General features: G+C 41.8%; 5 protein-coding genes across 15 annotated transcripts; 4 read left to right on the top strand and 1 right to left on the bottom strand.

The window, feature by feature from the left end:
* Window positions 1-635: 635 nt before the first annotated feature.
* On the top strand, window positions 636-3,649 carry LOC4351131 (transcription factor JAMYB-like). The gene is made up of 3 exons (NM_001423269.1): window positions 636-962; window positions 1,582-1,711; window positions 2,705-3,649. The coding sequence occupies exons 1-3, from the start codon at window positions 779-781 to the stop codon at window positions 3,246-3,248; spliced, it is 858 nt and encodes a 285-aa protein (NP_001410198.1). The 5' UTR covers window positions 636-778; the 3' UTR covers window positions 3,249-3,649.
* Window positions 3,650-11,267: 7,618 nt separating this feature from the next.
* On the top strand, window positions 11,268-13,504 carry LOC4351130 (putative pectinesterase 63). The gene is made up of 2 exons (XM_015760546.3): window positions 11,268-12,650; window positions 13,017-13,504. The coding sequence occupies exons 1-2, from the start codon at window positions 11,371-11,373 to the stop codon at window positions 13,246-13,248; spliced, it is 1,512 nt and encodes a 503-aa protein (XP_015616032.1). The 5' UTR covers window positions 11,268-11,370; the 3' UTR covers window positions 13,249-13,504.
* Window positions 13,505-15,565: 2,061 nt separating this feature from the next.
* On the top strand, window positions 15,566-17,719 carry LOC4351129 (putative pectinesterase 63). Its single transcript, NM_001423268.1, has 2 exons — window positions 15,566-16,797; window positions 17,119-17,719. Exons 1-2 carry the CDS (start codon window positions 15,602-15,604, stop codon window positions 17,378-17,380), a joined length of 1,458 nt encoding a protein of 485 aa, NP_001410197.1. The 5' UTR covers window positions 15,566-15,601; the 3' UTR covers window positions 17,381-17,719.
* A 1,012-nt stretch (window positions 17,720-18,731) lies between these two features.
* LOC4351127 (beta-glucosidase-like SFR2, chloroplastic) lies at window positions 18,732-25,214 on the top strand. Of its 11 annotated transcripts, none has more exons than XM_066305068.1 (13): window positions 18,732-19,010; window positions 19,492-19,843; window positions 20,167-20,305; window positions 20,415-20,581; window positions 20,679-20,900; window positions 21,024-21,195; window positions 21,267-21,500; window positions 21,589-21,738; window positions 22,048-22,177; window positions 22,533-22,785; window positions 22,872-22,938; window positions 23,119-23,253; window positions 24,074-24,330. In XM_066305068.1, the coding sequence occupies exons 1-10, from the start codon at window positions 18,815-18,817 to the stop codon at window positions 22,712-22,714; spliced, it is 1,944 nt and encodes a 647-aa protein (XP_066161165.1). In that variant the 5' UTR covers window positions 18,732-18,814; the 3' UTR covers window positions 22,715-22,785; window positions 22,872-22,938; window positions 23,119-23,253; window positions 24,074-24,330. The 11 variants fall into 11 exon arrangements, 10 of the variants coding, with proteins under 10 accessions (XP_066161165.1, XP_015617866.1, XP_015617865.1 ...); XM_015762380.3 differs by having other exon boundaries at window positions 23,055-23,253; XM_015762379.3 differs by lacking the exon at window positions 23,119-23,253.
* Window positions 24,122-24,893, bottom strand: LOC4351128 (uncharacterized). The gene has a single exon (XM_015762388.3). The coding sequence runs from the start codon at window positions 24,891-24,893 to the stop codon at window positions 24,387-24,389; it is 507 nt and encodes a 168-aa protein (XP_015617874.1). The 3' UTR covers window positions 24,122-24,386.
* Window positions 25,215-25,622: the final 408 nt, after the last annotated feature.

Genomic DNA, 25,622 nt, shown 5'->3' with positions numbered 1-25,622 from the left:
TCTTTATATTTTGTTTATCATCGACCAATCGTTGCCGATCGACTTCAGTTAAATAGTTCTCTCAAATCATTAAATGGCAATATTCCCTATATTTTCTTCGTTATTATCGACTAATATGTTTGAATAGCTCTATTGAAATGGTTAAATCCTCATATTCTCTATCATTTCCTTTATCATCAATCAATTGGTGCCGATCGACTTCAGTTAAATAGTCCTCTCAAAACATTAAATTGCAATACTCTCTATATTGTGTTCGTTATTATAGATCAATCAGTGCCGATTTTTATGACATCATCAATCAGTGCTAACTCATTATGACATCATCACCATTAATTGATCGGCAGAGCTCGATCCTTACCTTTGTCCTTAGAAAGAAAAGTATGGCGCCGCCCGTGGCGACACAAAGTTGAGTTGGACTACATCATGCTACATTAACACGTGCCACAGAAGATCCTGATGATGCCCTCTTTGAGCAAGAGAGACCCCTCTCTGCATCTATCTATCTATCTCACATACTCACACACTGATCACAAAGCAAAGCAAAAGCCTAGTCGTCTCATACTCTTCTTGTTCAGTTCTTCTCCTCCCAAATCTTTCTGCTATAAAAGGCATTCGGGTCTCTCTCTCCGAATCCCAGCTGCACCCTTGCATCTTCTCTCTCTCTCTCTTCTTCTTCTTCTTCTTCTCCATATCTCCTACTCCTCGTGAAGATCGATCGACCATCGGCAATTTCATTCGGTAATAGTTAAGCTAAGATCAAATCAAGATTGGCGAAACGATGGAGATGGTGCTGCAGAGGACGAGCCACCACCCGGTGCCCGGGGAGCAGCAGGAGGCGGCGGCGGAGCTGTCGTCGGCTGAGCTCCGGCGAGGGCCGTGGACCGTCGATGAGGACCTCACCCTCATCAATTACATCTCTGATCACGGCGAGGGCCGCTGGAACGCACTCGCACGCGCCGCCGGTAAGCTTCTATACCTCTTATACTGCCAGTAAATTGTACCGTAAAAGTTGTCTTTGTCGAAAACACTAGCTACTTAGCTGTTTAATTAACTTCGATTAACTCAAATTATCAAAATTTCTCAATCCGCAACTCCGCAAGGTATAGCTAAGATATATACACGTAAATTTAATTACGCTTTAATTACCAGCAGAGAAAAAAAGAAAGCTAGGTATGCATGAGCAGTGGGATTAATAATTAATTGGGTTGGGAGAATTAAGCAGCAAACTTAACCAACAACCTGTTTATAGAGTAGGTTAGCCAGGACAGAATTTTCCTTTCCAGTGCAGCTTAGCCGGCGACGTCAGTCACGAGTCCAATCATTTCCTCCACTACCTGTCTTCAAAACTATGTGCGCCTCCGACCACATAATTAATCACTATAGCCATGCACAGTTATCACAAATTAACCAATCTCTCACACAACTGTTGATTAATTGTAACCTAGCCATCACGCCATGTGTCTCACAACATGTACTACTACTCCAACTAATGAGTCAATCAATTAATCAACTGTGAGATGGATGCTGATTAATAGTGGAGAGAGAGAGATTATTGATGAAATTTTAATTGTGCATATATAGGTCTGAAGAGGACTGGGAAGAGCTGCCGGCTCCGGTGGCTGAACTATCTCCGGCCGGATGTGAAGCGCGGCAACTTCACCGCAGAGGAGCAGCTGCTCATCCTCGACCTCCACTCCCGATGGGGCAACCGGTAATAATCAATTAATTAATTAGCTCACTCGTCATTAATTAATCTTATAGAATCTAGTATTCATGCATAGATCAGAAATGTTCTCAGCTACTTCCTCTGTATTTTTAATATATGACGGCATTAATTCTTATTATAACCTTTGATCATTCATCTTATTAAAAAAATTATACAAATCTTAAAAATATAAGTAATAGTTAAAGTTCATTACCGATAAATCAAGCCACACGGCCACAACAAAAGAAAATATATTTGCTTAAATTTTTACTGATAAATCAAACATAATGTAAAAAGTGAACAACATAATATATTAGAAGACGGAGGCACTATCGTTCTAATCTAATTGGCTGACTTCAGTGAAGCTTTCATTAACTTATAGTAGTCATTAACTAATTAAATCCCTTCTTAAGACCTGCTAATTAACCACCATGCTCACCATCCAGCAAACCTCGAGGCGACACGTGTCCTACACTGTAGAGAAGAATGAAGACTAGCTTAGCTTAGCTTAGATTAATTAGCTGGGAGCTTAATTTGACGCCTCGTGATGCAGATTAGACTCGTGTAGACGCCGCTAGCAAGCTAAGCTAAAAGTAAAGGAAGGACATGTCACGGTCGTACAGACTTGTGACGTGGACGTGACGTGGACTTGGCCGCTCTCAACACATGTCAACTCGTCCCTGCCATGTACAAACGCACGTACGTGACGTGACACACTAATTCACACACTTTCAGAATTTTAATCAGCCAACAATGGCCGGCTAATTTTATTCCCCTGTGCACAAAGAAACGCATGCATCGCTGACACTGAAAGATGTACCACCAGTTTGGAATTTGCACGCCTCCTCTCTTCTCATTTCTACACTTGTATGTTTGTGTCCACCCATCCATCTTAATTCCTTTTTTTTGCTCTTAGCATATTTGCACTTTGGTTCACACCTTGGTAACATAATTAGATGTGTGGGTTTCTCATTTGGTCAATTATTATTGAAACTACAGATGGTCCAAGATAGCACAACATTTGCCTGGGAGGACCGACAACGAGATCAAGAACTACTGGAGGACCAGAGTGCAAAAGCATGCCAAGCAACTCAATTGTGATGTCAACAGCAAGAGGTTCAAGGATGCCATGAAGTACCTATGGATGCCTCGCCTTGCCGAGCGCATCCATGCCAGGGCTGGCGCTGTTGATGATAGCGGAGACTACAGCAACAACGACTTATCATGTGTATCTGGTGTAACAATGGCCACTGTTGCTAATTGTTTTGATGGCTCTCCGAGCATGGTGACTAGCTCATCTTCCGATTCGTTCACGTCGGAGTCACAAGATTTGAAGAAGATTAACTTACATGTGCATGGTGATGATGAGAAGATGAACTCTGAAGACTGGATGCAGGAGGTGGACCATGAGTTTTGGTCTACAGAGATTCAGCCTAATAATGAACAGTTTCAGGACCAACAGCTTAACGGTTGGGTGCAAGGTTTTTCTGAGGGTTTGTCCGAAACTCTATGGAGTCTAGAGGACATATGGAAGATGCAATAAATTTTACATTTACAAAGGACATATTTGTAAAATAGAATAGAGAGACATCAAGGAAGGCAAAGAGAAAAAGTTCTTTAGTCATATACTGTACGTTGAGACACTTAAGTTCTTTGCCAACTTCAATGTTTTTTTTCTTTTATTTTTGCTGCCTCTTTCGATCCCTGAAGGGGTTTTTGCCTTCTAGATGTCTAGGGGTTCAAAGAGGACCAGAGGAGATATATATGTGTTTGGATATGTTGATATATGAGCTGATATATGCCTTACTATATATATACTCCAGAATTGCACTGAGGATTACATATCCAATTCAGACATGCAAACCTTACCAGTTGCAATATTGTAAATTACATGTCCAATTTTGTAGTTTCATCTTCCTCATCATAAAAAAATTATGTTGTGTCATGTGCATCTACTTTGTTTTCCCCATGTCAACTAGATTATTTCTCCAACACATGTGGAACAGTGTGGAAAATACATCCTCATCAACAGTAATAAGCACAGTGCTAACAAATTAAGAAAAAAGTCTTTTCATGTGTTCTCCAAAACCCTAATCACACTTGAGAAAAGAGAGCTGCAACAAGAATTGATAGATTGTACGATCCATCGCCGTCAACAAATGTGGAACGAATAAAAAATTTGCTTTGGGAGCTCATCACAGCTAAAGTCTCCAGAACAAAAACCGTACATGACATTATTGCAGCACTTGATCATATCAAACGTATGGACCAGAAAGGCTGCAGGCACATGTATGTCATGTGTAAGCTTTTTCAAACTGAGTACTGTATCTAATTAACAGCAGAAACTGAAAGGAAATCCTATGAATTCCTCAAAGATAATATCAATTTTTTAAACGAAAGTCAGCTTTATATAGACTATACAGGGGTTAGGAAGAAAGTCTATATTCAGTACCTCGACTATTCATATAGTTTGATTTCCATTGCTCAACAATATTGGATAAAACTCACTTGTCCATTATTAAAACTATGAAAATGATAACTTGGCTAGGCTTATACGTGGCTTTATGTTAATATATATGCTTCTGGGTGGCGAACCAAAAGAAGAAGACCCATTAGGTTATCCATGTAGTACTATGATTCTAGTCTTCTAGGCATATTCTCCCCGCCTCAATTTTTTTCTGTTTAAAAGGAAAGAGGACTTGAGATGCAGAGAATGTAGCAGATGAGATTGCTAAGAAAATGATGATGAGGCAAGCCACCTTACCCAAAACTTTTTACAAAAAAGGGGGATGTCGAAGAGATGAAAACCCAAGTTCTCTCCTACAGCTGCTCGTGGCACCAAAAGCCTCAGGGATCGTGTTGCGTGACGCTAAACAGGACTAGCTGTGAGCGAGGCCAAGGACCTAACCCTCAATTTAGGCGAACCACGCCGTGTACTCGGGACACTAGCTCGAAGCAGGCCTTGAGCACGCTATATTAATATGGTAGGACGTGGCACGTCTCTCCCTCGTGTCGCACACCTGATCTTGCATTTAATGCGAAGGATGCAAATCCGATGGCCACGCGCATGGAGAGGAGTGGATGACAAGACGACGCATGCTGACCGTGGAACAAGCATCATCACCCCTAAAAAGTTGGGAGCGTGGGTTGTCAGCTGACATAGGTCCTTAACCCGGTGTACTCGTTGTTAGAGGCCGACGAGTGGGCCAGGCTAGCGCCACCCTTGGTTTCGTCACCAACTCCTAGGCCACGCATCGAGACCAGGTGCAATGGGCTAGCTTGTAGTTGGCCACCCATCATCGAGCGATGGGACTAGCCTTTCCTAACTCATGTGTACATGAAGCCCACTTGTAAGCGACTGCCCAATGTGGTGCCCCTCGGGCTATAAGGGGATTCACACCTTGAAAACCCATTAAGGATAGAAACCCTCGCGAGCTTTAGAGAAAGAAACAATGCACTTTATGCATATTGCAGTAAATAATCCAGTTAAGAACTTAATAGGAGTAGGCTTCACTGCTCCCTGCTATTGGAGCTCGGGCTTTGACTAGGGAACATTAATTATCTAAGAATTTTTTTTTTCAGAAGATCAGTGCATTTATTGAGAAGAAGACAACCATTTTATATAAAGCACAATATTTTATTTTGAGACAATATTCCTTTGACTAAGAATATCTATAAAAATAAGATGTTTTAAATGAAAATAGTCATATATTATGATAGTTGTTTAATAATAAATCTAGTAACATCAATTTTATATGATTGATTTTTTTTATTTTTATACTATTTCTTGTCAAAGTTAAAAATATTTGACTTGACAATATTATAAAAATACTTATATTTTGAGCTGAATAGAATATTTGGCTAACGGGGATATGACCATCATTCGCAAGCAGCTTACGATATAAAATGGAGAGAGCATATATATATATATATATATTTGGTAGTGATCATTATTCTCATTTGGAAAGTAGTGTGTGAATATTTAATACTAGCCTCCAAGTTGGTGCAGTGACAGCTAGCTAGCAAATGGTGTGAAATAAACCCACGGCTGCAGTTCATGCACCGGCGGCCGCCGCCGCCGGCGTGCGAGAGATCGAGCCAGGCGGTGGGCCCCACCGTCTCGTTGTTAAGTAGCTATCTCGCACGTGCCCGAAATTCGATCCAAAGCCGATCGAGAAGTTGATCAAGCAAGCGAAGCTGGCGATTGACCGATCGGATCGAGTCGTCGTGGTCCTCTGGTCGGCGACACGTCAGCTAGCCACGTCACCGGTAGTCACGCGCCTATCACGGGGGATGTGGGCCCCACCCGCTCTGCCGTCCACGTCAGCTTCAGCTACCGTCACCGGCCGTTAGATAACTGTCCGCCGTCTGTTAATGCGTGATTAGCTGCGTTATAGGTTAGTGTACACTACACCAACAGTGTGCGTTGTTCCATCTGAACGGTTGCTACGGCCGGCTACTTGGATTTTGGATAGTGCTATTGCTATAAGCCTACAATATATAGTATCAAATAGTATATAACACGATGCATGATATATGCATTTAAATCTCACCAAATAATGCTATAATAGTATCGAATTAATATATATATGTGTACATATAGTAGTTGCAGAAACAACAAATTTCTATATAATAGCATCTCCATCCGATAATGACCGCATTCAGTTGTTCACAACAGTGATAATAAAACTAATGATTACTCTGGGGACTAGCTAGTCGGAGTCGACGTTGTGCACGCACGCACGTTTAGTTAATTAATCGGTCATTACGTCACAAGCCAACAATAGAACTTACTACTCCGTAAATATGAAAAATTGTAATACTTCCCTTTTCATAAATATAAAAAATTTTGGACTTCTCTATTCACCCTAAAATGTAAGGAAATTTTGAGTGCTACATTTTTCTAATCTATCTTGGTTGTTGCATCGCTAAACTTAGATAATTTTCAATCAAGCGAGCTCTTAAACATCAAAGTAGTTTTTCCGCAACATTAAACTTTGGCAAGCAATCCGGAATCAAATGTGTTAATTACTTGTGAACATAGAGAGCAATATTACTACATCCGTCTTAAAATATACTCCCTCCGTTTCTAAATATTTGATGCCATTGATTTTTTTTAAATATGTTTGACCGTTCGTCTTATTAAAAATAAATAAATAATTATTAATTTTTTCCTATCATTTGATTCATTGTTAATTATACTTTAATGTATACATATAGTTTTACATATTTAAAAAAATTGAATAAGACGAACGGTTAAATATGTGCTAAACAGTCAACGATGTTAAATACTACTCCCTCCGTATTTTAATATATGATACCGTTGACTTTTTGATAAACGTTTGACCTTTCGTCTTATTCAAAAAATTTATGTAAATATAATTTATTTTATTGTAACTTGATTTATCAACAAATGTTCTTACATAAGTATTTTTATATTTGCATAAAAATTTTAAATAAGACGAGTGGTCAAACGTTGGTTAAAAAGTCAACGGCGTTATACATTAAAATTAAAATACGGAGGGAGAGGAAGTATAATAATTTTAGATATGCACGTGCAGGTATATAGATTTTAGTACGAGAGGAATTTATTATGGATGATGATGAAAAAGAGGGGAAAAGTAGCATGGTATTACGTGGCGGTCGGCGAGCGGCGACGTTGGGCCAGGGCCAGGGCGGCGATCGACTGACTGACTGGTCGATACTCATGGTTGTGTCGTGGTCGTAACTTGCGTACAAAAGTCTGACCGTTTACCTAAGCAGCTGGCACTGATGGCGCCACACTGCTACACTGTTATTTTTCTTTCTTTCTTTCTTTCTTTCTTTCTTTCTTTCCCACAGTTTATTAGGAGGAGCTGCGTACCACTGGCACTGCACTATGCATATATACTTTACTAGGATATATGTACTGCTCACTCTTCCGTCTCTTAATATATATGTATTTTTTATGACTTAAGATTTATACCATAATTAACTAAAAGAATATCGGTGCGTCACAACATGTAAAGACATTTTTTTCAATGGTACAATAACTGTTAGGAGCTAAGAAAAAAATTGAAACATTACGATCACTACACACTATAATTGAAAAAACTTAATTATAAGCATTGCTTGGTTTTGGGCCGAAAGTCTGTTCATTCATTTCTTTTTAACTAGGTGATACCCCGCGCATTGCTGCGGGAATTTTAAAAAAATGGTTACAGAAAGAATAATAGTGGTACAGTTATAGTATATCACCTCTAAAGCAAATAATAATACTGAAAGCTTGACCTATCAAGCTTAGTGATCAAACGATAACATTACGATGAAGTATCAGAAAAATATTTAGGCAGTACATGCAAATCTTGTCATGCATCACTTTTACCTAACTCAACAGATGCTAATCTACATACATATCATATGGAACTATTGACTTACTTTTCCTGTAGAATAGTACATATATGTTCAACGAAAATCATGTTAAACTCTTACGATGATTGCATTGATATCAAAAGGAAAGACTGGTTAATGAAAAATGACAAATGGTCTGTGCCAAGACTGCTAAAGTAAACAAAATTGTCTGTCAAGCAACCTGTAAGTGACAAACACGATGAGAAAATTATATAGTGCATTTAGAAATTTTACTATTGCTCACACATAATTTCATTAATATATCTCGGAACAGATTTGTTCAACCTCAAAGAGTGCTTGTTGTGAATACGGTTGATATACCTATTGTAACGGAGAGGCTTTACTGCTAGTAAAATTTCCTCGTAAAAGAATGAGTAACTTATTGAATAATTAAAGAAGACTAAACTACTTTTTTTAGAGAGGAGGCCATACGGCCCGGATTTTTTTGAAAGCCACACACGGCAGAGCAGAAGACTAAACTATTCTAGAAAATAAATTAGTGAATTGAACATTGAACACCAAACCGACCGTTTCTTGTAATGTGTGCGAAGAAACAGAAAGGTAAGGGAGTGATTTTACCATAGTTTGCAATAGATCTTATACTGCTAAAAAATACAATGTCAATTCAAAGAGGGAAAAAGACCAATATATTTGCTATCTTCAGTGGCGAGAAAAAAAATCAAGTATAGACATTAGAGCACACACATAAGGCGATAGAAAAACCAAGCTCCTGTATTCTTTAAAAAAAACACAAAATAAATTCAGTTGATATTGTAGTAGTATATAAGATAAAGGAAGGAGTTACCTGGGACAACGATTGGATCAACGATGACATGGCAAATCAATGAAAATAACAGTGGCGAGGTGATCCAGAAATCAGGAAAGCACAACACATCTGTATGTTAAGAACTGCAACTGATGAATTGCATTAGCGGATAATCATGCCGATGAAATCATGAAATCCATTGACAATATGAAATCTCGCTTTTCATAGATATGCCAATGGTGTGAACTGTGTGAACAAAAATATAAATGGGCATATGGCCACAATAGCTGAATCAACAGGATTGAAGACTCAGGCAAAAAAAACTACTCAAATAAATCGACAATATTCAAAAAGAGATGATGGAGGTCGCAGGCTCGTAGCCGAACAGGTGCAAAGAAGGCGAGATGCTGCACGACACACTGGCGGAAGGGGATCAGGTGCACTCGTATTAACAAAGAGAAAGAAACGGCTGAGCCCCTGCTGGAGGAAGATGATCCGTCGGCGGCGCTGCTTCATATTCTCATGAGTCAGTGTCTGTTGGGGTTCAGGGGCAGCGGTCGCCTGATTTTGACAGTTTCTAATGTAAATGCTTGTGATTAAGTGAGGCGAATGAGAAGTGATTACCATCTCTGCTGGTGGTTGAGGATGAGGGAGGGGCCATTTGATTTCACCATGGATGGCGTCAGGGCTCCCGACGTTTCTCCCCATCGGCGCATCGCTACATGGATCGCTCCAGTCGTTTCTCCCGCGACTGAGGCGAACGAATGCCGCACCACTCTCCCCATTGGCGCATCGCTGCATGGATCGCTCCCGATGTTTCTCCCGCGACCCAGGCGAACGGATGCCGCACCACACCTCGCCGTGCACTGTCCCTACCAACTCCTGCGCGCGACCGTGCGCGCCGCACCAGGCGGTTCGCCGCACTACGCCGTCGCCGCTCCGATTCAGGAAGTCGGGCTCGGGAGGATGAGAGAGACACATCGAACCCTAAATCACTCATTGGGCCGCGGGCTGCGATACACTGATATGGGTCTCCTTCGCTGCCTCACGCCTGTGAAGTCCCTCGCTTCCTCACGTCTGCGAAGTCAGCCTTTTCATGAAAACGACTGAGATGCGATGTAATCATCCGATCCAACGGCTGCCAATTAATGATGACGTGGAACACTGAGGTTTGAGATTTAGGAGATTAATTGCACTTAGTGGGGGATAACTTTATAGGAAGAAGGGATTAGTCCCAGAACACATGCCTCTTATCTCCATTCGCTCGTCCTGCCTCCCTTCGGCCCAATCGACAAGTGAATTCGTAGGCCTAGCTAGCACATGCTCCCTTCTCTCGTTGCCAGGCCAGAACCACGCGCTACATTAGCGTCTTCAATCTCCAAAGGATAGTCCTGTGCTCCTATCCTCCCCATCAAATATAATCGAATCTTCCTCATATCTCGAAATTGGTTGAGGGTTCTCCTCTTTCAGTCCCCCCAAACCGGAGTGAATCTGCATTCAATTTCGCAAAACTCTAGGATAAAAAGGATCAGGTAAGCTATTGGTTGGTCATTGTTGGCGACCGTTAAATAGAGATTAAGGCTGACGAATTAAAGCCAAATTAAAAGGAAAAATCATGAGGAAAATGATGAGGGAGGAGTGGGGAATCGATTTTTAAAAGCACATAGAGGGCAGACCGACGTGACGACGGCGCTAGTGTTCCACCAGGAGAGAAGAGCGGGGCATCATTTGAAGGCACGCACTGCGAAGCAGGCCGAGACGAGTGATGGCTAGGCCGAGCTCTAACGAACTGACTGAGAGACGACGACGGACAGAAAAAAGAGCTACAGAAGCCTTACATATTTTTAATTAGGTATGGATATAAATATAAACATTTTTAGGCGTGTAATGATTCTAATGCATAGAAATATAAGCATTTTTCAACAATCAGAAGCTCATAAAGATAAGAAATTCAAAATTCTGAATTTCTACCAGTTACGCGATTGGAAGAAATATTTTTATTCATCTTTAATCTTTGTTCAACAATCTAGAAATACTTATTTTAGAACGACAGGGGGAGTCGTTTTTGTTCTGTGTATGATATTTATGCTTTTCTACACGTTCCTGAAAGGATGGACCATAGTTCCAGCGACTTAAATTCATTCGGCCCATCAAACTGCGACCCAAATACGGCCTACTAAACTCTGCACAAAAGGCCTTAGAATCGAGCCCAGATAATTAATTAAGCCTATCACCGAAGCAAATTAGAATTTTATTAATTTATTTTTTAAAAAAAGATTTACACTCCTCCCAGACAATCTTTTAAAAAATAAATATAAATAAATTTCAGCAAATTAAGGTCGAGAGATCACCTCTCACTAGTTAGCAAGTCCTACCTATGCGGCCATCCAAGCACAAGCTTCTTCCATCCAATCAAAAACAAAAACAAGATGGATGGTCATCTTCCTTCCATGCATGGGAGCATCCAAATTAATCTACCAAGAACACCCTATAATATATATGCATCGCCATGATCGAAGCGAGGAAGAAGAAGAAGAAGAAGCTGCAGTTGCAGCAGCAGCAGCAGCAACTAGTAACTAATAAAGTGATGACGATGGATCGTCCCAACGTCGCCGTGGCCGCGGTGGGGCTGCTAGTGGCGGCGGTGGCGGCGACGCTGCCGGCGCCGTCGTGGGGGCAGCAGCAGCCAGCCAACAAGCTCATCACCAGCACCTCCGGCTCCGGCAAAGGGTTGTCCAAGTGGCTGGCGATGAACCAGGAGGAGTACGTGGAGAAGAAGGCGCTGCACACCATGGCCACCGCGGAGGAGCTCGGCGGGAAGAAGCTGGACGCGAACCTGACGGCGGCGGAGGAGGCCAAGGTGACGTGGGTGATCGACCCCAAGGGGACGCCGGGCGACACCACCTTCACCACCATCACGGCGGCGCTGGAGAAGGTCCCCGAGGGGAACAAGAAGCGCGTCATCCTCGACCTCAAGCCCGGCGCCGAGTTCCGGGAGAAGATCTTCCTCAACCTCAGCAAGCCCTTCATCACCTTCAAGTCCGACCCCAAGAACCCGGCGGTGATCGCCTGGAGCGACACGGCGGCGACCAGGGGCAAGGACGGCAAGCCCGTCGGCACCGTGGGGAGCACCACCGTCGCCATCGAGTCCGACTACTTCGTGGCGCATGGCGTCGTGTTCAAGAACGACGCGCCGATGGCCAAGCCCGGCGCCGAGGGCGGCCAGGCGGTGGCGCTCCGCCTCTTCGGCACCAAGGCGGCCATCTACAACTGCACCATCGACGGCGGCCAGGACACGCTGTACGACCACAAGGGCCTCCACTACATCAAGGATTGCCTCATCATGGGCAGCGTCGACTTCATCTTCGGGTTCGGGAGATCGTACTACGAGGGCTGCACCATCGTCTCCGTCACCAAGGAGGTGTCCGTGCTGACGGCGCAGCAGAGGAGCAAGACCATCGAGGGCGCCCTCGAGAGCGGCTTCTCCTTCAAGAACTGCAGCATCAAGGGAGAAGGGCAGATCTACCTGGGGCGAGCATGGGGGGAATCGTCGCGGGTGGTGTACGCCTACACCGACATGTCCAAGGAGGTGGTGCCCGTGGGTTGGGACGGCTGGAACATCGCCAAGCCGGAGAGCAGCGGGATCTACTACGGCGAGTTCAAGTGCACCGGCCCCGGCTCCGACGCCAAGAAGAGGGTGGGTTGGGCGCTCGACCTCACCGAGGAGCAGGCCAAGCCCTTCATCGGCACGCACTACATCTACGGCGACTCCTGGCTCATCCCACCAGAGTAATTAATTACTACTTTTGTTTTTACATCGATTAATTAATTAACACTCTCTCTTTTTCATATTATGAATCGCTTTGATTTCTTTTGCATTTTTTTCAAGTTTAACCAAATTTTATTGGAAAACATATCAACACAATTTTTTAAGAAAAGAACAAACATATTATAAAAATATATTCAACTTTACATTTAGTTAAACTATTTTTTAAAAATGCTGCTAAATTTTTTGAAAAAAAATTGATCAAATATAAATAAGTTTGACAAAAAAAATCAAAACAAAGTTACATTTTATATGAAATGGAAGGTGTAATCAATTAATTATGCTAGTACAAATTAATATATTCTAATTGTTGGTGTAACATCAAATAGCGGGACATCAACGTCATCTAGCTCAGCTTCAACGTCGAGCAACTCAACCGCGGAAGCACCGACGGCGAGTAGTAACTCAACTGCATCGGCTAATAAAAAGGAAAGCAATTCAACTGCAGAAGCGCCGACGGCGACTAGCTACTCAACTGCGTCAGCGACGACGAGTAATTCCACTGCGTCAGCGAAGGCGACTAATTACTCGAGTTCAAGTCCACCGGCAAAAGGCAAGTAGTTAATACAAGTGCAGCGGCGACGACGGCGCCGACGCGATGAATCGCGTTCATTGGGGCCAACCAATTCTGTTTTGGAAGCCCGTTTAATTGTTCATTCTTTGTGTCAATTTGGGCCGGATTAATCAATCGGCCGGCTACTTAGATGTTTCACGTACGTGTAACAGTTGTATTTTCTTCCCATTTCGTTTGGGTCTTTTATCAGTGTACGCATCTTCAAAACTATAGTGAATTTTACACATGTTTTCCTTTTGAAAATGACTCTTGAAGACTTGTGCTCTATACTTATGTTGCAATTAACTTTCGGGAACGAAAACGATCAACAGAATAGGCATCTTACCGTGATTAAAACGGGGGTAACAAGTACATCCCACTTGTTCCATGGCTAATAAGTCGTGCAAAGGTAAGGAGCTTATTAACTGGTTAGATTTCTTGTGATGGAACCAATCCACCCGAGTTCAATGTCAATACAAGTACCGAAAAGAACGTGTTTGCCTATTGCAATATCGTGTACGTGGGGATAAGATTGCTCACTAGGTAGGCACACAGTTATTCTTTGCACCTCTGTCTCATTAAGTTTCTCTAGATTTCAGCATTCAAACTGTGATTTAAACTTTTAAGCACATTTGCTAGAAGCAACATTGAAGCCTTGATGGTGTGGTACGTACATTTGTTTGCAGAAGACGATAATTTCTTATTTGGGGGGGTGTTTGGACGATCCAGGGGCTAAACTTTAATCCCTGTCATATCGGATGAATTTGGAATATTAAACAAAGACTACTTATAAAACTAATTACATAAATAAGAGCTAATTCACGTGATAAATTTTTTTAAGCCTAATTAATCCATAATTAGCGTATGTTTACTGTAGCATCACGTAGGCTAATCATGGATTAATTAGTCTCAATAGATTCGTCTCGCGAATTAGTCCAGGGTTATAGAATGGGTTTTATCAATAATCTACGTTTAATATTTATAATTAGTGTCCAAACATCCAATGTGATAAGGATTAAAAAGTTTTAGTTCTATCCAAACAGGGCCTAGGCTAGCAACAGCGCCTGCGCATAAGTTGAGAACATGCTAGAAGAAGCTCGGTTCCAGTTTGCAATGGGCAAAAGAAAAAAAATATTATAATATATCATAACAAAATATTTTTTATCAAATATGTACTTAATTGTTTGCTTATTTTAAGATCTGTTACCACTTGTTTAAATAAAATGTTGGACTATTAATTCCATAATATTCGAAAATAAAAAGAAGACAAATTATAAAAACTGCAAGAGCAATAGTGGGTGGCATATTCCCCACCAAAGGCTTTTAAAGTAGTTAGATTGTTTTCCTTTCATTCAGTTACTGTATTAATTGTGTGTATATACTCCAATGTACGATAGTATAATTTAGTGATCAGTAGTACACTACAAGTACATAGTTTTTTTTTCTGAGGATTTTATGTTCATAATATATAGTACTTTCTGTGTATGATATTTATGCATTTTGACACGTTCCAGAAAAGGCTGGATCATAATAGCTAATTTTAGCCCCACAAATACACTCTTACTTGCTCCATATTTCAGAATTTAAGATGTTTTGGTTTTGTCAGAAATCAAATTTATTCAAGTTTGATCAGGTTTATAAAATAATGTATTCCATATTCATTTCTCGTTGGCATGTTCGAAATTACTTCAATGAGATGTTTTCTTTGTCTACCTTTTATCAATGCAGTAATATTATTCTCACCAGAAAAATATAATGTTTGCTTTAAGAAAAGTTATTAGGATGTAATAATTAGTGTAGCAATATAATTTGCCGCATATTCTATTTTAGTGCATGTGAGATTTGTTACAGCAACAAAGTAGATTGAAATGGGAAACGGATCGAGTAGTAACATATAGAACGCCAAATTAATTTTATTAAATCTAGCTACCATGAAATGTATTTTTATAATAGGTTTTCTTTTTTACAAATATTGCTATGTTTTTTATTAAATTAACTTGGTTAAACATCTTACATTAGGGAATATAGAGTACCAGCGACCAAAATTGGGCGCATCAAATGAACTGCGACCCAAAATGCAACCTCTAAATCCTGCACAAAAGGCCTTAAAATCGAGCCAAGATATCATCGAAGCAAATTAAGGTCGAGAGATCGCCGGTCACCAAATTAGCAAGAAGTGCTTGCTACCTATCCGGCCATCCAAGCACGAACATTTTCCCCAAAAATGGATGGCCAGCCATGTCCCTTCCATCCATGGAAGTTCCAAATTAATCCGCCAAGATCGATCACCCTATATACGCATCGCGCCATGATGGGCAGGGACAGAACGAATTAGCTGCATACTGCAGCAACTAATAAACGATGGATCGTCCCAACCTCGCCGTGGCCGTGGTGGGGCTACTGGCGGTGGTGGCGGCGACGCTGCCGGCGCCGTCATGGCAGTTCTTCGACCTATTCCTCCCCGCCGGCCCCAGCCACCGCTCCTCCGGCGGAGGGTTTGGCAAGTGGGTGCTGATGAACCACGAGGAGTACGTCGAGAAGAAGTCGCTGTACGCCATGAAGGCCGCCGGCGACATCGGCGGGAAGACCATCGACGCGAGCCTCTCGGCGGCGGAGGAGGCCAAGGTGACGTGGGTGGTTGACCCCAAGGGGACGCCGGGCGACACCACCTTCACCACCATCGCGGCGGCGCTCGAGAAGGTCCCCGAGGGGAACACCAAGCGCGTCATCCTCGACCTCAAGCCCGGCGCCGAGTTCCGGGAGAAGCTCCTCCTCAACATCACTAAGCCCTACATCACCTTCAAGTCCGACCCTGCCAACCCGGCGGTGATCGCCTGGAACGACATGGCTGCCACCAGGGGCAAGGACGGCAAGCCCGTCGGCACCGTCGGGAGCACCACCGTCGCCGTCGAGTCCGACTACTTCATGGCCTACGGCGTCGTCTTCAAGAACGACGCGCCGCTGGCCAAGCCGGGTGCCGAGGGTGGCCAGGCGGTGGCGCTCCGCCTGTTCGGCACCAAGGCAGCCATCTACAACTGCACCATCGACGGCGGGCAGGACACCCTATACGATCACAAGGGACTCCACTACATCAAGGATAGCCTCATCATGGGCAGCGTCGACTTCATCTTTGGATTCGGGAGATCACTCTACGAGGGCTGCACCATCGTCTCCGTCACCAAGGAGGTGTCCGTGCTGACGGCGCAGCAGAGGACCAAGACCATCGAGGGCGCCATAGAAAGTGGCTTCTCCTTCAAGAACTGCAGCATCAAAGGACAAGGGCAGATCTACCTCGGCCGGGCATGGGGGGATTCGTCGCGGGTGGTGTACTCCTACACGGACATGTCCAAGGAGGTGGTGCCGATAGGGTGGGATGGCTGGAACATCGCCAAGCCGGAGAGCAGCGGGATCTACTACGGCGAGTTCAAGTGCACCGGCCCCGGCTCCGACGCCAAGAAGAGGGTGGGTTGGGCGCTTGACCTCACCGCGGATCAGGCCAAGCCCTTCATCGGCACGCACTACATCTATGGCGACTCATGGATCCTCCCGCCACCAGAGTAATTACTCCTCTCTCCATTTCAAAACATAGGGCGTATTTTGTGTTGTTAGGAGATAAGGGTTTAACCAATGATTGCTTCTCCAATATATTATATTTGTGCCGCAAAAGTATAATACTTTTGAAGACGAATCTAAATAATATTTCTTATGCTTCACAAAAGTTATATTATAAAAGAGTAATGGTCTATAGAAAACAGAGTAGTGGTTGGTTAAAATCTTGTTCTAACAAAGTAAAATAAACCCTATAACGTGAAACATAGGGAGTACTATTTTTACATTAACTTTCTTTGGTATTTCGATTTTGGGGTAACATCGAATAGCGGGAAATCAGCGGCATCTACCTCGACGGCGAGTAAATCAACCGCATCGGCGATACCCAGGAACTCAACTGCACCGGCGACGGCAACGGAAAGTAACTCAACTGCACCGGCGACACCCAGCAACTCAACTGCACCGGTGACGGCAAGTAATTCAACTGCACCGGCGACGGCGAGTAGTTCAAACCCACCTGCCACGAAGAGTTACTCGGGTCCACCGGCGACGCCAAGTGCTTCAAGCACACCGGCAAAGGCGAGTAGATAAGTGCAGCGGCGGCGCGGTGAGTCACAACTTCATCTACGGCAATTGAAGGATCCTCCCGCCACCAAAGTGATTCAAATATTTCGGAGTAACTATTACCAATTTAATTGGGCCCAATCAATTCTGTTTTGGAGGCCCGTTTGTTCTTTGTGTTGTGTTAATTGGGCCGGATTGGTCGGCCGGCCACATAGATGTGTAACATTTGTATTTTTTTCCCAATTCATTTTTGGTCTTCTATCAGTGTACGCACCTTCAAAATGGTGAATTTTTACAGAAGTTTTTGAAGAAGACTTGTGCTCTGTATGCGTGGCAATTTACTTTAACGATCGACACGACGGCATCTAATTCTGACGAAAACGAGAGATAACCAATACATACACATAGTATTAGGCTATGTTCGGCACCCTGGGTTGGGAACCCATGTCCCACGCACAAAAAAGATAGCGATCCATTAGCGTGTATTTAATTAAGTATTAGCTTTTTTTTTCAAAAATAGATCAATATGATTTTTTTAAGCAACTTTCGTATTGAAACTTTTTATAAAAAAAATATACTATTTAGCAGTTTGAAAGACGTGTGCGCGAAAAACGAGAGGGGGAGTTGGGAACCTGGGGCAAAGAACAAAGCCTAGTAAAGCTAGCAGTTCGTACAAGAGTGTGGTAATTGTGAATTATCCAGGGTCTGCATAAAATCGAGTTTAATTCTTCGTGTGGTTCTGATAAGTTCCTTGCTGTACAGTGTATAATTTGGTTTTTAGAGAACGACAAATGGATAAACAGCGTGTTCTAGAACTGTACATAGAACAGTGACTCAAATTAAGGATGAGAAATGGGTGGATCAGGGACGACACATGCTATACATCTCTCCAAATTGTTATCCATTTCGTCTGTGTTCAGCATCAGTTGGCCTAATTAAAACTGATAATCAACAACTTTAAAAAATAACTTATGGCTTATATATATATAATCCTGAGCGATTTAATGCCAATACGAACCCCAAAAAATCAATTGAAAAACTAAAATAAAAGTTCCAATTTTAACAATGGCTTATATTTAAGCAATCGGTGCTTCTCTTGCTACACATTTATAGGAGTAGAGTATGGATTTTGCAGTGACAATTAAAGCCAAACACACAAAATTCACGATAAAATTAAGAAAACCACACAAAAAAAAAGTGAGCCATGCATAGCGAGAGCCAAGTGGCAATCCTCTAGTACACTCGCAGCTGTGGCCCCCGCAAAATCTGCCACGAGCCACCAAACCCCGCCACGTGTCGAGGTGGGCCCCACCAACGACCGGACTACTCCCGCCTCCTCATCCGGTTCCCGCCACTCCTATTTATTTCCCAAAAAAATAATAAAAACAAAATTCGACGAAGAAAAAAAAAATAAAATTCGGCGGTAAATAAGCGGGGCGAAGGAAGAAGAAAATCACGGAAATGCCACTACCGGCGTTCGTGGCGGCGGCGGCGAGGCTCGCCGTCCTCGTGGCCGCGGCGGCGACGGCGGCCAATGCCGCCTCCTACGCGCGGTACCGGCGGCGCCACCTCCGCCGCATCCCCAGCCCCATCGACGAGTCCGCCGATCCCCTCGCCGACTTCCGCGCCTTTCCCTCCTCCGACGCTGACGACTCAGGTTCGTCTCACTCACTTTCGTTTCCCTCTGTAAAGCCCTAGCCATGTAAGCGCTAATCGTTGAGGTCAATGGATTATTGCATTGGGGTTGGGAGATTATGTATTTGATTAGTCTTTGTGGATGCCCAGTTGGGAGGTTTTAGGTTTTATCAATTTTTGAGATGGGGAATTGTTGGCATAATCGATTTGAATTTAATCAATTAATCCTTATATTCAATTAGTTTTTTGATCAATTAGTCAATGTCAATACGAGAGTACTGAAAAGAACTTTGTTTGCCCATTGCAAATGTCCTGTTACATCATACATGGGGATAAGATTACTCACTATAGGCACAGTTATGCTTTGCACCTCTCTCTCATTAATTTTCTCTATAAATTCGAGCATTCAAACTGTGTTTTAACATTTAAGGCCATCACTGGCTGGAAGCAACAATTGTCAAGGCAATATGGAAGCCCTGATGGTGTGGCATATTTGTTTGCAGAGGAGGATAATTTCTTCTTTGGGCTAGCAACAGCGCCTGCGCATGTTGAGGACAGGCTAGAAGATGCTTGGCTCCAGTTTGCAACTGAAACTTCCTGCGATGACAATGGAAACGTGCGCGACCAGAGGCCAGTAGATGCACTGATGGCATCTGCTGCTGGTGATGGAGGCTCCCAGCAATCTTGGAGGTCAACAGGTGGGGAAAATATTGGTGATAGAGAGCAGAGGAAACCACTTAGGGTAGCCATGGAGGCTATGCTCAGGGGGTTTGAAATTCTTGCTGAGAGTGGAGAATCTGCTGGCGGCGATAACTGCAGCCACAATGTTGCTGCTTGGCATAATGTTCCATGCCCGTAAGTACATGAGTATAGAATCTCTAATGAGCTAATTTATCTCAGTTCTGTACTCCAAAGAACAAATCTCCTTGCCTGTAAAGTCACCTAGAGTCACTTCTCATCTTAACTATCTCTCCAGGAAGAGTTGTTGTCTTTCAATATTGTAGCTTCTTTCCAAGTCTAGATATGACTTCGATAGTGCTACTATGTAGTGGTGGGTCCCAAGGATAAAAAACGAATGCATGCTTTTAAAAAAAGTAATTCAAGATTCTAGCTTTCCTTCCAAATGTAGATGTCTTTGGATGTTGTATGTTAGCAAACTCTGATCATTTTTTTTTCAGGCAAGAAAGGCTTAGATTTTGGTCTGATCCTGATGCTGAGTTGAAACTTGCTAAGGAGACCGGCATCAGCGTTTTCCGCATGGGGGTAGATTGGGCAAGGTTAATGCCTGAGGAACCAACCGAAGAATTGAAGAGCTCAGTAAGTTCATAGTTATGCACGTGCCTCTTTTTACCTTTATATTCATCCTTCTTTTTCCAGCATGATGATCTCAGTACCGGTGAAATAAGATAGACATCTCTTTCTCTAGGTTAATTTTGCAGCACTTGAGCGGTATAGATGGATCATTCAAAGGGTTCGCGAATATGGAATGAAAGTAATGCTTACTCTGTTTCATCACTCACTTCCACCTTGGGCTGGAAAATATGGCGGGTGGAAGATGGAAAAAACTGTCACCTATTTCATGGATTTTGTGAGGTACCTTTTGAGGGCAGTCAAATTGACCTGCCAATACATTCTCTCCATTGGGAATTGTTCAATAATTTATTAGATTTTGATAGTTGGGGCTGTGCAGGCTTGTTGTTGATCGTGTATCCAATTTAGTGGACTACTGGGTGATTTTCAATGAACCTCACGTTTTTGTGATGCTAACTTATTGTGCCGGTGCTTGGCCTGGTGGAGACCCTAATGCAATTGAAGTAGCAACATCTACTCTGCCAACTGGTGTATACAATCAGGCTTTGCATTGGATGGCTATTGCACATTCTGAAGCCTATGACTACATACATTCGAAAAGGTTGGTTCTACATAATGTATTATTTGCAGTGCCCTTATTCCAGTGATTACCTGGTATTTTTTATTCGATAATCAAGGAGTTGGTTTCCTCTGGTTTTCTTATTATTTATTTCTTGATTAACAGCAAGAACGAAAGGAAGCCAATAGTTGGTGTTGCACACCATGTATCGTTTACAAGGCCATATGGGCTATTTGATGTTGCTGCTGTCGCGCTAGCTAACTCATTGACCCTTTTTCCTTACGTGGATAGCATATGTGATAAATTGGACTTCATTGGAATCAACTACTATGGACAGGTAAGCAAATTATTTGCTGCTTAATGAATGGCTATGTAAGTGACCGAGTTAATTCTCCCATTTCCATGCAGGAGGTTATATCAGGACCTGGTCTAAAGCTTGTGGATAATGATGAGTATAGTGAATCTGGTCGTGGGGTTTATCCTGATGGGCTGTTCCGCATCCTGATTCAATTCAATGAACGATATAAGAGATTAAATATACCTTTTGTCATTACTGAAAATGGAGTTTCTGATGAGACTGATCTGATACGGAAACCATATATACTGGAACACTTGTTAGCCACATACGCTGCCATCATTATGGTCCTTTCTTAACCTTTAAGCAAACATGTTTTAGTCTGTGCTCATGGAGATGGAACTTCCAACACTTAAACAACATAATGTTTTATAGGGTGTCCGTGTACTTGGTTATTTGTTTTGGACAACATCAGATAATTGGGAATGGGCGGATGGCTATGGTCCCAAGTTTGGGCTTGTTGCTGTTGACCGTGCTAATAACCTAGCACGGAAACCTCGGCCTTCATACTTTTTATTCTCCAGGGTAACTTTTTCGTTTTAGCAAATCATGAAACCATGGTACATTGTTTACCTATTATCTCAGTCTCTTACGTTGTCTAACTCCTAGGTGAATTTTTGTCTTCTGTTGAAATATTGAAAACTAACTAGATCTACTCCTTGTTTCTGAAGTTTAAAGTTCATTCATTTTCTTTTATCAGAGTAATTTTATGGCTAGATAAAGCACTAAACGTGTCTAGACCTGAGATTACCTCCAGCATTTTTTTTGCCACTTTTTACGTTCATGCATGTGGTGGCTATATAACTAGCATGATAAGATGCATCTGAACTCCAGGTTGTTACAACTGGAAAAATTACAAGACAGGACAGAATGTCTGCTTGGAGGGAGCTGCAACAAGCTGCAGTTCAAAAGAAAACACGTCCATTTTTCAGGGCAGTGGATAAGCATGGTCGGATGTATGCAGGTATGTATTGTTTCTTTTTGAATGATTCTGATGATCTGATCAGCAGGTAAATTGGCAGGATCAATAAGTAGTGGCTTGTTTTACTAAAAACAACTTGATTAGGATTAGCAACAGACATTGACTTCTTATGTCAATAGATACTACCATCAATGGAGCTCCTTAGAATTAAGATTAGTGTTGCTTCTCGTTTTGCTTCTTTTTATTAATAATTTCTGATTTAATGCCCATCTCTTCTGAGTTAAGGTATTTTTTGAACTACCACAAGGCCTTAGAAAACTATATACAAAAATATAAGTTCAATAAGATCCATGTTTTCCTGCTTGTCTAAGCATTGGTGTCTCCTTTTGTCTTACAGGTGGTCTAGATCGGCCTATTCAGAGGCCCTTCATATTGCGGGATTGGAGATTTGGTCACTATAAAATGGAAGGCTTGCAGGATCCTTTGAGTTGCTTTATAAGATGCATTTTTGCACCATTTTCACGCCAAAAGAAGATTCACTACATAGAAGATGATGTTATTTCTTATTCTATTAACTGATGCCCTGCTACTATAGTTGCTACTTTAAGTTCAGTTTCTTATGTTGCAACCAAAAACACATCCATGTTTTGGTGAGTCAAGAGCAACAATGCATTTTGCTTTTCGATTCTTTGTGCATGTTACCTATTTAGAACATCTAGTTTGGAATCTTTTGTAGGTTATTACTTTTTTCTTGATGAAGTAAATAAAAAGAGTCTTGGAAATGGAAAGTTCAACTTCTTCAGGTAATTACTACATGGGTTTACTATTTGTATAATAGTACACATTTAGATTCCATACACTTATTTTATTCTCATCTCCTTTTTTTGGTTTAAGATGTGTTTGATCTAATGTCATGTAGATTGTATTCTAAATATCTTCTAAGCCAAAATATCTTTTGTGGATCTACTTTTGCTGGCTCATAGCTATGTCCTGCACTTCTTAATTGAAGATGCTTCCTGGGAAGTGTTTGGGTGAACAGATGGGCACCTGCCTACCTTATTTAGATCTCTGACCCTCCAGGCTACATCCAGATCTGTGCGTGTAGACACGTTCAAGTAGTGAGTTAATGGTTCCTATTGTTTCCTCATATAGATTTTTTTACTTTTCTATTGTAAAAAAAAACACTTTTCACCCACTGTATATAGGAAATGAATAAATTCTTTTCATTTATAGTGTAAGATTCAGTCTTAATTCATGGAGCTGAGGCATAAGTAGTAGAAGGAAATGAATAAGATTTGCAAATTGCAGCAGAGGAATTCAAGGGTTTTGTTATCCCATAACTTGTGTACGTGAGTTTTCATATTAAACAGTGGTACTACATTTTTGACATGCAAAGCCTAGCTGCCTAAGCCATCAGATGCATTTGGAGGGATCATTGCAGATGTATCCTCCTGCATGACCTCATGGAATCATGCACGTTTCACATTTCCAAATTTCACACAGCCAGATTTTATTGGAAAAATTACTGGTTTGTTAACTGGCCTTCCAAACCTTTTTTTATGGGCATGGCATGCATTTTATTTACTAGGATGTGGCATGTATTCTTTAGTGGAACTAGCCACTAACTTCTTTATTCATGCTGCATTACAATCTAAAAAGAACTAAACTTTATATGCACACAGCCCTATATTCATAATCTGGAATGTGGTATTTTTTATCCACAACCCCGTAATCACTAACCACACCTCTCCTGTACAGTTTTTCTAATATATATAATTAACCATAGGGGCCTCCCTACTGTTCTTCATTCAAAGAAACTGTTGTCATGATGTCGGTCTTTTGACTAGGGATCTTAACTAGGGCGAATATCAAAAGACCATACATCTTTAGTACAATTGTCATGCAAATTTATTCTCATGTGGTGTCATTTATTTTCAGTGAAACAAAAACAGGGGGAAAAGAAAGTATCTCACAGGAGAAACAAGGGAGCATATAATCATATGATTTTTTATATTATGGCGCATATTGCGTTACATGAGCTATTTAGTACAGAACAGGAAGTTGTTTAGTTGCCTTACAGGGCTATTGATGCCATTGCAATCATACGTAAGCAGTATATATTTAGGAAAGACTTTTGTGTTATCGCCTTTTGAAGTACATAAGCAAATAGTAGATCATCAGTGTTCATTATTTCAGTATTATAGGATTGCAGAGCTGGTAATGATCTGTGGACCAAGGGATGGCAGAATGATCAATTGTTCTTGATAACTTGATGAGCTCTCTCCATTAGTACCACTGGTTTTGGTATGGCACAGGTAATCTTCTCCTCCTTCTCTGGTATCTGGAAAGCTGATGCAGGGAAGGTTTTCGTAATCCCAGCAATGCTCTTGCAGATGAGTTTCCCAGTCTTTTGTTCATCAAGGGCAATCTCCTCTACTGGTACCCACACCATGAGCTCCCTAGTCTTGATCCCTTTGACTTTCTTGATCCTCCCCTTCTCTGCAAAAGCAGTGATCTCAGTGCCATAAGATACCAACCTTCCTAAGCTTTGGAAGACATGGTCTATCCTCTTCTTTTGCTTGAGCCACACAAATCCAGTTTCCTCAACATAGCCACACTCCATTATGTCCTTCAAGGGAAGAAGGCCATTTGGGAGGCCTGCTTCCTTGAGCAAGAGCCTTGTGCATTGTTGACAGATCTCATCATCATAGTAGACCTCCGCCTTGGCCTTGATTTCATCAGCAATAACAAGAGCCATCTTCTATGTATCTCTTCTTTTTTTCAGCTCTGAGGCAGTTTTTGGAGGCTTGGCTTTGTATGGTATTATGGTTGTGTTGTTCATAGTGAAACTTGGCTACCTTTATATAGGAAATGCCTTGTCAAATTGTGCCTTAACATGCATAGGATTTTCCATCTTGCCATTGTCAGTTAAGGATGGACAATATATCATGCTCATATAAAAGCTGTAGGGTCCTCTGGCTGAGAGTACTTTTGCAGTGATGCAAAAATATCATCCAATAAACTGTAATATGACCTTGTATTATGTGAATATATAGTTCAAACGTGGATCAAAAGACAACGGTGCTAAAAATAGGAGTGTAATTGAAATAATTAATGGTATTTGGAGTTGGCATCCCGAATTGATATTGTAATTTATTTGTCAAAAACAAGCACTTCGGTACCATTAGTTGTCAATATTTCACTTATATATAATTGGAAAAATGTACTCCCTCCGTTCCGTTCCATTTGACGTCGTTAACTTTTTTAAATATGTTTGACCGTTCGTCTTATTCAAAAAATTTAAGTAATTATTAATTCTTTTCATATCATTTGATTCATTGTTAAATATACTTTTATGTATACATATAGTTTTATATATTTCACAAAATTTTTAAATAAGATGAATGGTCAAACAAATTTTAAAAAGTCAACAACGTCAAATGTTGAGGGACCGAGGGAGTAATTACCGGTTGTTGTTTTAAATGAC

This window comes from Oryza sativa, chromosome 11, assembly GCF_034140825.1.
Source record: "Oryza sativa Japonica Group chromosome 11, ASM3414082v1".
Classification (NCBI taxonomy): domain Eukaryota; kingdom Viridiplantae; phylum Streptophyta; class Magnoliopsida; order Poales; family Poaceae; genus Oryza; species Oryza sativa.
The sequence above is the reverse complement of the archived record's forward strand: the minus strand, read 5'-3'. Positions and strand labels throughout refer to the sequence as shown.

Coding starts and splice junctions, on each gene's coding strand:
- LOC4351131 (NM_001423269.1), top strand. CDS start 779: ATGGAGATGGTGCTGCAGAGGACGAGCCACCACCCGGTGCCCGGGGAG. Junction 963..1,581: donor CGCACTCGCACGCGCCGCCG/GTAAGCTTCTAT, acceptor GTGCATATATAG/GTCTGAAGAGGACTGGGAAG. Junction 1,712..2,704: donor CACTCCCGATGGGGCAACCG/GTAATAATCAAT, acceptor TTGAAACTACAG/ATGGTCCAAGATAGCACAAC.
- LOC4351130 (XM_015760546.3), top strand. CDS start 11,371: ATGATCGAAGCGAGGAAGAAGAAGAAGAAGAAGCTGCAGTTGCAGCAG. Junction 12,651..13,016: donor TCCTGGCTCATCCCACCAGA/GTAATTAATTAC, acceptor AACATCAAATAG/CGGGACATCAACGTCATCTA.
- LOC4351129 (NM_001423268.1), top strand. CDS start 15,602: ATGGATCGTCCCAACCTCGCCGTGGCCGTGGTGGGGCTACTGGCGGTG. Junction 16,798..17,118: donor TGGATCCTCCCGCCACCAGA/GTAATTACTCCT, acceptor AACATCGAATAG/CGGGAAATCAGCGGCATCTA.
- LOC4351127 (XM_066305066.1), top strand. CDS start 18,815: ATGCCACTACCGGCGTTCGTGGCGGCGGCGGCGAGGCTCGCCGTCCTC. Junction 19,011..19,491: donor CTCCGACGCTGACGACTCAG/GTTCGTCTCACT, acceptor ATTTGTTTGCAG/AGGAGGATAATTTCTTCTTT. Junction 20,582..20,678: donor TATTTCATGGATTTTGTGAG/GTACCTTTTGAG, acceptor GGGGCTGTGCAG/GCTTGTTGTTGATCGTGTAT.
- LOC4351128 (XM_015762388.3), bottom strand. CDS start 24,893: ATGGCTCTTGTTATTGCTGATGAAATCAAGGCCAAGGCGGAGGTCTAC.